The sequence below is a fragment of the Culex pipiens genome, chromosome 2 (assembly GCF_016801865.2).
Source record: "Culex pipiens pallens isolate TS chromosome 2, TS_CPP_V2, whole genome shotgun sequence".
Lineage (NCBI taxonomy): Eukaryota > Metazoa > Arthropoda > Insecta > Diptera > Culicidae > Culex > Culex pipiens.
The window spans coordinates 138,841,460-138,852,925 of NC_068938.1; the positions used below are offsets into that span (position 1 = coordinate 138,841,460).

Here is an 11,466-nt window from a genome sequence, read left to right on the forward strand (position 1 = left end):
CCCTTGAACTTCAAAGAAATCGACCTGTAAACAGAAAAATAGACATCGCCAATAGAACAAAAGTCCTTCCAGAACAGCCAAACTTTGTCAACGATCATATCATGTTGAAAACACCGGTTCTCGTCCGGTCATCGAAGTTAAGCAACATCGGGCGCGATTAGTACTTAGATGGGTGACCGGTTGGTAATGCGTGTGTCGTTGGCATTTTTGCTATTTTGCACCATGAAATCATTATTTATTATCAATTTAATTTGTTTGTTTTGCTGTTAAAAATAATTCAAAATAAAAAAAAAGGAAAAAAAATCTCCGATCGACCTGTAGTTTTTATTGGGCCATTTCGGTGATCTACACCGTGCTAGGGTGGACCCCAAAAATATTTTTTTTGTAAATTTTCACAAAAAAACACTTTTTTCAAAAAATCATAACTTTGTGACATTTCAACCGATCTTGGACGCAAATGATTAAGGACCAAAATTGTAGCCTAACATTCGAAAAGTTCGTATAAAACTTTTAAATGCCCTTTTTACGATATCTGGACCAAAGACAAAAAAAAACGAAGTTGACTTTATAGCTGTCGGCCACCATTGCTAGTACCGACCACTAGTGTCTTCCTTTTTATCTACAAGGACTTCGCCGCCCTGGGCTCCTAAGTGTATGAAAGTATGGCACGGAGCGACGGCGCCGAATACCCACCCATATTTACACAAAGAATTTTTAGAGCGCCCGCCGCGGGATTCGAACCGGCAACCTCTGGATTGTGAGTCCAGTGCGCGGTCCGATTGATCCAAACGGGCGGGACGACCGGACCAAAGACCCTTTGTCTAAAAATATGTTTACCGGCTGAAACTTTTTTGGTGCCTTCGGTATGCCCAAAGAAGCCATTTTGCATCATTAGTTTGTCAATATAATTTTCCATACAAATTTGGCAGCTGTCCATACAAAAACGATATATGGAAATTCAAAAATCTGTATCTTTTGAAGGAATTTTTTGATCGATTTGGTGTCTTCGGCAAAGTTGTAGGTATGGATATTACACTGAAAAAAATGATACACCGTAAAAAAATTAGGTCATTTTTAATTTAACTTTTTGTCACTAAAATCAGACTATTTTAATTTTTTGATTTGTTTTAGGGAACATCAAATGCCAATTTTTCACAAATTTCAAAAGACCTTCCATTTTTTTTAAATCGAGACTAGCATTTCAAAAGGGCGTAATATTGAATGTTTGGCCCTTTTGTAATGTTAGTCTTGATTAAAAAAAAAATATTTTTTTTCGAAAATATCGGAAAATTTCACGTTTGTTTCATGTTTTAACATTGTAAATCGGACCATTAATTGCTGAGATATAGACGTTAGAAAATTGTGGGTTGTTTGGGTGAGACCTGGGTGCTGAATAGTGGTTCGCAAAACGGCCTCAATTTTGAATTGTCAAAGTGGATCCAATTTACTGTTCGCTTAAAGTAGAGAGTATTGTTATCGATCAGGGTTGTTAAAATATCAAAATATCAGCTCTCAGCAACTACAATTATCCCGCCTGAATATTCATGCTTCAAATACAACTGCTCTTCTCTCTTCATTGAAACTCTCAGCGCCGAACATAGCCGAACACGTTTTCGTGTTTACACACTCGCGATTGACATTCATTGGCTTTTATGGCGATTGTCCACGCTCCATACAAAAAGTTTTTTTTTGTATGGACAATTGTCCACGAGGGGGGGTGGGGGGTGGGGGGGGATTGAGATTTCCAAAAAAGTGTCCACGTGGTTTGTGGATGGTCCCTAAGAAAAAAGTCATGCTTGTGCTTGAACAGCCTCTTACTTTGTAGATGTAAACAAAGTGGGATCATTCGAAAATCACGTTACGCATTCTCTCTTGATGAAGCAATTGACCAAGTCGCTGGCAGCTAGCGAGTCGTGTTCGCTCACGAATGGTTGCGCGCTTTGGTCGGCAAAGTTTCGTTTGGTGATGAATGAGTTATTTTCGATCTTTGAACCGAAAATCAGGACCCTTGCTTTTTGTAAAAGAAGTTTTGTTGGGTTGATAAGACTTGCACATGGTGTACTTAATCGAATCATGGAAAACATGGCATTCTTGTCCATCTACAAGCCACAAAATTAAGAAAAACCATTCAAAAATTGTATTTTTGCAAAACGTGATGTTTTGTGTTTAAAAGTGAAATAAAATTGTGTAATTTTTTACCACCAAATCGATAAGAAAATTCATTTTCTAAATATTTTTTTTTCACGTTTACTAAGCATTTTTGTATGACCACTTCTCAAATTTCGATGAAAACTTCTATGGATGAACGGATGACGAAAAATTGCTTCTTTGGGCATACAAAGCGTGTATGACTCGTTTGAGCCAAATAGAAAAAAATACGAACAGTCATCATTTCGTCGCTCGTGTGCTGTCCTGTGACACGTCTTGGTAGTGTAAATAAGGCTTAAAATACATTTCCTAATTTTGACACTTTGAGCATTTTTTTAGCTAATCTCTTAAATGGAATTTCGGTATATTTACTTAGGCACAAATCATATTTTCAGAATAACAATTTTAACGTCACACACCACTCTGTATTTACATGCTTTTTTATAAAATGAAATCACACATTTTAAAACCGCTAAATTTTGCTCTGATCACCACAATTCCATCCATAAACTCTCCTCAACCATGCAACGAATCATCATCCTCCAATTTCGGATACAACGTGCTCAGCAGCCTGCTGACGGGGGTGGTCGTTGTGGTAGTACTCGCGTTGCCGCTGTCCGCGTTGTGGAAGATCCCAAAGTAGATTCCGAGCCCGATGGCCAGCGCTACGATCAGCACCACAAAGATGATACAGCAGAGCGTTTGAAACGCGCACTGGCAGCAGCTGGAATGAAAGTGAGAATGGTTTATCTTTTTGGGTGAAATTTGATTTTTTTGGAGACACAGTAGGAAGTTTGAGGGTTATTACCAGCAGACCACTTTCTTCGTACAATCGCAACAACATCTGAAAATGCCACACATGGTTAAAACTTATTAAAAAGTGAAAATTTCTACAATGTTAAGGTTTTTGAACTGCGTCGAGTACTAAGTCAACCCAGTCTGGTTATAGTTTCCCTTGGTCTAGGTTGTTATCGGGACCGGAATCACCGCGGTTCCTTTATCTATGCAACTTAAGCCTCGTGAAAGGTTCCGAGTAAATGGGATTCCTAAGCAAACGAACTCAACGCTAGTCACAGAGTTACAGTACTTTCCCTTAAGGCCAACCACCGACCCAGATAACAGGTTCACTTATCATTCAAAACAATAATCGATGAGTCAACCCCGGCTGGTACAAATCAATATCTTTGGCGAAACTGACAAAAGTGTGCTATTTACATGCACCTAGCTCTTTATCAGGCTACCGTAAAAAATAAATAAATAAAAAATAAAGATTCCGGAACCGCGGTTTAACACTTTTATAACCAGAGCTGAGCTGTCGACTACTGACTACAGACTACAGTAAAGAAGGTGAGAAAATTAACTTTACCCGACCCCTCCTTTGACGGCGGTGGCACAGAATTCATACAATCCCGATAATATGCAACACATTTGTCACAATTGTTAGATTGTTTACACAGGTGACAATTCAGATGACGAAGACGACGACGGCCAGTTATCTCATCTCGTTAGAGAGCGAGGTCTACTAAGATGTGTTAGTTTCGGTCTAATAGAGTTTAAATTTAGAGTTTGTGGAAAAATTGGAAATTGTTTTTTGTTTTTTTAAAACTAAAATCTTCAATATTTAGACCAATGAAAATTATGTTTTCCTGTTTTTGTCCTCCCCCCCAAATTCTTAAAAAACTCAGAGGGAAAAAACTCTTGATAATAATAGAAATTTTCATTGAAGAAAATTGTTCAATCGATTGAAAACTATTCAGAAAACTAGTTTTTATGCATCATCAAATAGAGCACTTTTAGGGTTTTCACTGATTTCGAACTCTGGAACCACAGATCGAAAAAAGACGTAAAACATATTCTTGTTGATTTGATATTTAGCCAATTTTGACAGAAGAATAATTGTAAAAATCTAGATTTTTTTTTTAAAGCGGTCCAGACTCGATTATCCGCAGATTCGATTATCCGGGGTTCGATTATACGAAGGTTTGTATGGGACTTCGGATAATCGAATCATGAACAAAAAAAAATCTTTTTTTTTCTTTCATCATCAACAACATCAAATTCGAGTTCTGCAACACCATTTTAGTGAAATTTGAGTTAAACCTTTGTTTTTTTTTTAACTCTGGAAATGTTTAAAGAAGTGTTTCTTATCCGGCGAAATTGAAAAACATAAAATTATGTTCTTGATAAAACCTGAGTAGTTTTTATATTTTTTAAAGATAAAGATTGCAAGACATAAAATTTTGCGACATTTAGCATTCCATCTACCAAGAGAAATTTTACAAAAGGTTAATTCTTAAAATCTGTGAGTGTTTGCATTAATTCAGAATTATTTTTTTCTAAGCAATACAAAAAAATCACTTTATACGGTTTTTTCAGCCACATTACTCTACAGATCAAAACAAAAATATTCCAATATATTTAGTATAGAAATCAAAAACTATCACAAAAATGTCGTTGCGAAAAATTGTTGAACTTTTGAGATATTCAAAACAGGATAGGATATTTTATATGTAGTTTATTTCACAAATACATATTAACATTATCATGCTATACACAGAAAAAAAAATCATGGTAATATTACATCTGGGAAGGGGTACATCTTTTATGTCAGAAAAAATGTGGTGTGATGTAAAATTCTGGTGTAATGTCGCTTTTTCAGTCTAAATTGAGGTAAATAAAATTACATCATAAAAGAGGTAATATTCAACCTTCTAAAATTACACCTTCCAAATTTACACATTTTTTTGCTGTGATAGCATGAATTTTCTTGTTGGAACATAAGGAAACTTCAATCTTTGAACAATAATTTGATCCAGTATTGTTTTTTAGGCTAGAAATTTGAACTTAGTATGGATTTAGCTGGTAGCTGGATTTTCTGGCATCTTCTCACGGTCATTGGAAACGGTCGTAGATAGACCTAGGGGAAAATATGGATTAAAATTTTGATATTTAATCACTTCTCCGACATTAGGAATAATTGTTTGAACATGTTCGCAAATTTTTTATTCAGCCGGAAAAATATAATTTTTCTTGAAAAAAGTTTCATTTTAACCACATGATCACCCCTAATTCTGGCTCGATGCCGCCGATGCCGCCATCATGTGACCGCCCAGTCAAATCAATCCGAATTTTGAAACGGAATCTAATTAGAATCGTACACAAATTCCGTTTCAAACGCAACAACCGGTTCCGTGTTCGAACCGGTTGTTGCGTTTGAAACGGAATTTGTGTACGATTATAATTAGATTCCGTTTCAAAATTCGGATTGAGTTAACTGGGCGCGTGCTCCGTTTGTTTGCCAACAAAGCTGCAGCTGGATGGTGAAACGAAGTGAGGGGGGAGAGGTTTTGACATTTTTATGCCCGCATCCTATCCCGCCGCCTATTTCGTCAGTCGTTGAGCCGACGGACGTTTCCAATGACCGAGTCCAGTTAGGAACTGATCGTACAATATAATTTGAATTAGATTTTTAGTTAAATTGTTTGCATTTTTTTATCTTTTGTTTATTCATTATTATACAAAGGAGTGTCTTTAGAATGGTGAGCCAACTTAAAAAAAAATTGAACATTGCTTCAAATAGGACGTTTCTGTTATTTTAAATTTGAAAATGAAAAGAAAAACGAAACTGCTTTCATTGCATTAAAATTATATTTCATTGGACTCCTCAACTTACGTAATTTTTTTTATCGATATTTTCTACTTTTTACTTTATACTGGTTAAAATACCAGATGTTCTTGCCTTGATTTTTTTTCTGAGGATTTTTGTTGAAACTCCTAAATAAAATATCCTAATCCCAATGCTGTAGATAGGATATGAAATTTGTCATATCCTCAGAGCTAATAATTTTACTCTCTAAAGTAACAACATTTTTTTATTTATCAGCACCTTAACTTTGAGTTGAATAATGATAAGCGTGCAACTTCCATTTGTTGATTTTCCAAACAAATATTTTTTGGACTGTGGAAAATTGCAAACTGCTAAGTGTGTCGAAAATGTCTTGTACATATATGGTTCAACACAACAATAAAACATGTTGGATTTTTGATTGTATTATACTGTTGGCACTCTATTTTTTAGTTTTTGGAATATTTTTATTGTGCTTAGCAGCTTATTCTGAGCAAACTTTTTTTCTATCTAAAAATATCTTTTGTTTGCTTTGTGTTTTCATCTTTCATTACTTGTAATTAATATGAACTGATTCTGATAAATTTGTTTATCTTTTTCGCCCTAATAATTCTTCACATGTTGCGGTATTTTTAGATTCAGTTTTTTGAAACTTTCACGTACCAACACGCAATGCTACCGGCACACTTGCAACAGCATTTTAGTACCCCACACATGATTTAGTCGCGCGAACAAACTCCGATTTTATAAAAACTACAAAAACACTCCAAGTTTTTCAACGACATTCGGCGGACTGATTTGGGGTACTTGGCAAAAAGGTGATATTTTAGGGGTAATCGATTGGTACTACTGCAATCTAATCCGTGAGCGTTATTCATTACATATCGTCAGCTGTGTGCTATCTTGTGACATAGACCATTTTGGTCGAAAATGAGTTAATGATGACGTTTTGCTATACTTAACAAACGCTACAAGATGCTTTAATCCGATTTTGGAAACTTGCTTCCGTTTCCCGGATATCGCAATACACACTTGTGACATAGACCAATTTATCATCAAAATGATCGTGCACACTTGTGACACGTCATACATGTTGTTGGAAAATGTGGAAATTTTTTCTTGTTTTTCATAAATTAATGTTGATACACTTTTTCTGAAGGCAATGCAACCTTTTGTTTTTGAAAATATACTGATTAAGCCGCTTAAACTATTGATTTAAGTCTATTTTAGTTTGTATGGAAATTCTGTGCACACTTGTGACACGTAGTACAATTTTACTTTCGAAACACACTTGTGACACGTGCTTTTCAGATTTTTGATTACATAATTTACTGTATCTTTTAACTGGTGTAACCAAATTAGTTGAAACTTGGAGCGTTTGTTAAGCGATAGTATACGAACCGATTGCTTCAAAAAGTTTGGCTCTACCATTCATAGTTTTGAAAATATTTATCATCAAACTTTAAAAATCGATTTTCTCGAAAAGTAATAAATGGTCGTTGTCACAAGATAGCACACAGCTGACGATATAGCCAATCAGCTGATAAACCTCACGAAAAAAGACAAAAGGATGGAGATTTGATAAAGGTGACGTCGAAGGGTAATTTGAAGAATATTGTACGACAAAAAATAAAACTTATCTTCTATCTTATCTATCTATCTTCTCTATATATATAAAAAATTTCGATGGTTTTGTTCGAACGCGAATCAGTTCAATACGGAGCCTCGGATCGAGGTGCTCTTTGTTGCGTTGGGTTCGTATAAGTCCAAGGAAGGTTCTTACGCCAAAAAGTTACAACTTTGGCCACTCTGGAACCGATTCCGGAAAATCTGCAGATTGTATGGGAAAAGCTGCGTAAAATCAAATTTTGATCACAGGAGGCTGAATTAGCAAACAAGAAGAAACGTCAGGAAACAAAAAAAAAAGGCACGACGAAGTTTGCCGGGAAGAACTTGTGTTTTCATATTTATTTATCGTACTGGTTTAATTGATTTCTCCATTTACTCTTTACTTACAAGTATTTTTGATGAGCAAAATTCTTTTGAGTGATTTTTGCTGATTTTAATTTAGAAAAGTCTTAAATATATATGATAACTTCAGCGACTTACCAGCATGCAACAGTGGCAGCACAATCACATAAACAGCCAAGTAAAGTGCACATTTTTCCATTATTTTTTGTGCGTCAATTCCAAAAATCAATTCATCCTAGATCGCGAGCTTCGTTCAACTGGCTTTCAAGTCATGCCTGCATAGTTCAGCTGATTTATGGTGGTAAATATTGGAAGATTGACAAGACAAGGGCCCGTTATCTGCTTAATAGTTGGAAACGAGGAAGAGCTTCATGAGGTTGGGATCGTCCATAAACCATGTTAAATGAAAATTACAACTAGTTTTTAATAATAACTGACGTATTAAACATTTGTTTTTGAATATTTTGAAGTACGAACATTTGCTTTTAATTTATTTGTCATGAAATTAATATTTACATTAAAACAAAGAATTGTTCAAAGACAAAGCAAATTAATTACAATCAAAAAAAGTTTTTTTTTATAAATTTGTTCCAATATCCATTGCAATAATTCTCAAATTTACAAACAAAATAATGCTACGTGCAATGAGTCGATTGAAGACATTCTTCGCAACCTTTCACATCAGCTCAGTAATAACGCGCTGGTTATCACATTCGCAGCAGCAATTGTGTTGCAAAGTATAATTCATTTGTCGAAACTTATTGCGAATAATCCGCGTGGAAAAACGTGCGCGCACTCATCCTCGGTTGGTGGGGGTTCAGTGGGGTGAAACAAGTTTTGTTTGAATAAAAAAAGATACGTGTTTTTATCAAAGTTATGAATTCTACCATTTTGAACAAAGATTACGGAATTGGGAATCAGTTTCTTCTTGGATCCTGGAAAATATTTAAAAAATATTACGTCCTTTTGAAATTAATTTTTGAAAAAAATCTGTATTTATTCAAAAATTCATAACTCGGTCAAAGATTTTTTCACAACCTGGAAATTTCTGAAAAGTTGGCATTTGATGTCTCCTAAAACATATCAAAAAATAAAAAAATTGTTTTTTTTTTGCAAATCAAGTTTTAGTGACAAAAAGTGAAATTAAAAATTACAAAAAAAAATTACCGTGTATCATTTTTATTAGTGTGGTTCTTATCCACACTACAATTTTGCCGTAGATACAAAATCATCAAAAAAACCCTTCAAAAAGATACAGATTTTTGAATTTTCATATATCATAGCTGCAAAATTTGTATGGAAAATTATATGGACAAACTAGTGATGCAAAATGGCTTCTTTGGGCATACCGAAGGCACTAAAAAAGTTTCAGCCAGATAAAAAGAACAAAAATTAAAATTAAAGAAAAAATACCTATTTCGTAGAGAATTGCTCAAGAATGTTTCATGCAACTCATTGAACAAATCATAATTTTGCAATCTGTCGCATAAAATCCTAGTTTAGCCCAATTGCCCCTCTTGAAATCGCAACCCGGCGTCGCGTCACACTCATCTTGCTCGCTCCGCACGGGGGAATATATTTTCACAATTGGCCCCTCTTTGGCTGTCACACCATTAACACCACGCACTTTGCAGCAACGGGCATCGTGGCTTCTCGATTGGCAGGACCTGGGACCATCACCCGGCCGGAGGAAGAGCGACATGGCCGCAAAAACCCGCCCAAGCCAAGTCAAGCCAACTGGGCGCGAGCAATGTTCTGCCACATTATACACATTGTTTCAGTGGAATCGGGCGTCAATTCATTACTACATTAAATTATATTTATTAACGTCGAATTGATTCGACTTGATTTATTGGCGCAAATTACCGGCGGCTCGAAATTTTGCCTTTTATGTTTTCGCGGCCGTCCAGGTCGGAGAATCGATGCCGCCGTGGCCCGGGACAGGATCTCCAGGGAACTGGCACTCAGTTGGATCGAAAGTGTCGACAAAGAACTTTGACTAAATATAAAAATAATACTTTTAGCTAGTAAAATTTTAACAAACGATAGCCTAAATTTGGTAATAAGTGTTTAAGTGGAGAAAGAACATTTTTGACAGCTGAACGGAGTTAAGAAATCTTCGAAATTTCCGAGAGTGTCAAACAGCATTTGACTAAAATTCCAATATGAATTTGGTCGCAATTGCAGGTTGTGTCGAAAAAGCATATCTGATCGGAACAATTTTTGGTATAAAGAGTGTCAACATGAAACATTTTTTTGTTTTCATTTGAATATCTCAGGATTGAAATCGAGTTTTGGAGATTTGAAAATTTAAAAGGTGAGGCATTCAATGCTGCACGACTTAAATTAGTTCTGCTTGAAATGCACGTGTGACAGGATAACACGATCAAGTTGAAATGAATTTATTTTCGAACCTGAGTGTACTTTTCACACCAATAAGGGATCCATTATGTTGTTGCCGGGAAGTGTGAGAAGAGTCTCTTTTTTCGTGAAGGCACATGTGTAGGATGTTGTCGAGGAATCTTGTTGACCGCCGGGGCATCTGTGGCGGAGATTATGGATGCAACGTGACTCGCTCCATCGCAAAGGTGTTGCTAAGAGGTCACTGAAGATCATGGTTCATCAGATCTCTGGTCTAAAATTGATGACTGCAGGAAATGTGTAACGATTATGGGCATGGGAATGCAGATTTGGGATCTGCACCTGGTAAACATTCGAGAAACTTGCAGTACTCGGTTAAAATTGATGTGAAAAAAAAAATCTTGGAGATTACGATAACGATATGTATGAAGTGTGGAATTGTTTGATGTAGTATTTACAGAATTTTACATAATATCTCATTCCCCATTTTTAGAGAACAAATTAAAATTAAATGTTACTAAGAGGTTTGAATTTCAAAATTTTACGGTCAAAGTAAAGAAACTCTGGTAGTGGAGAGTGGGGAGACTTGATCCCCTTTTTTTGTATCGCACATAACTCTGTCAATTTCTCATAAAACTATGATCTTTTTGCACGAATTGAAAGCTTAAACATTCAACTATGTTTGGCTGATAAAGGTATTTCATCAGATAAACTCTTCGAATAATGCCAAGCGTTTTAAAAAAATATTTTAAACCGGCCTTTTCAAAATGTTGGGGGTAATTTGATCCCCCTTTCAACATTTTGAAGAAATCTCAAGCAAAATGTTTCTTATTCATCCAATTTTTTTATTTTCTATAAGATACAGCAATTTCACATTAAACCTGTACGTTTGTGTTCAAAATATAACAAGTTAAGCATGTAAAATATTTAAAAACTTAAAATTTTCTTTTTTAGACCAAAATTGAGCATGTTTACAAAAGCTGGTAATTTTTGTAGTATTTAAATAGTATGACGATAAATTTAACGTCAAATGCGTAAGGGTTTTGGAGTTGATAAGTTTATCAAACAATTCATGTATAAAAAATATTTTTTTGAATATTTTTTTAGTGTTTTCTATAATTATCAAAACAAAGAAAAAAGATCTCTTGGAAGCTTTTTGCGGCACTTCTTCGAAAAATGTGTGTAACTCAATCTAAACATTTTTTTAATTTTTTTCTTTGTTTTCTACTATGAGTTTTAGTCAATTTCGCACAACTTTCTAGAAATTGACTAAAACTCATAGTAGAAAACAAAGCTAATTAGCTAGAACAAAGCTAATTGTTTTACCCACATGCTGACGAGATACAGGCTTGGGATCAAGT

At 35.2% G+C, this 11,466-nt stretch overlaps 1 protein-coding gene and 1 pseudogene across 3 annotated transcripts; one reads left to right on the top strand and one right to left on the bottom strand.

The window, feature by feature from the left end:
- The first annotated feature begins 86 nt into the window (after positions 1 to 86).
- Positions 87 to 204, top strand: LOC120431251 (5S ribosomal RNA; annotated as a pseudogene).
- Positions 205 to 2,595: 2,391 nt separating this feature from the next.
- Positions 2,596 to 8,042, bottom strand: LOC120431250 (protein midgut expression 1-like). 3 transcript variants are annotated; one of them, XM_039596387.2, is made up of 3 exons: positions 3,515 to 3,643; positions 2,957 to 2,992; positions 2,596 to 2,872 (listed from the first exon to the last, which is right to left on the bottom strand). In XM_039596387.2, the coding sequence occupies exons 1-3, from the start codon at positions 3,574 to 3,576 to the stop codon at positions 2,665 to 2,667; spliced, it is 306 nt and encodes a 101-aa protein (XP_039452321.1). In that variant the 5' UTR covers positions 3,577 to 3,643; the 3' UTR covers positions 2,596 to 2,664. The 3 variants fall into 3 exon arrangements, with proteins under 3 accessions (XP_039452321.1, XP_039452323.1, XP_039452322.1); XM_039596389.2 differs by lacking the exons at positions 2,957 to 2,992; positions 3,515 to 3,643 and adding an exon at positions 6,437 to 6,582; XM_039596388.2 differs by lacking the exons at positions 2,957 to 2,992; positions 3,515 to 3,643 and adding an exon at positions 7,883 to 8,042 and having other exon boundaries at positions 2,604 to 2,872.
- Between the last annotated feature and the right edge of the window lie 3,424 nt (positions 8,043 to 11,466).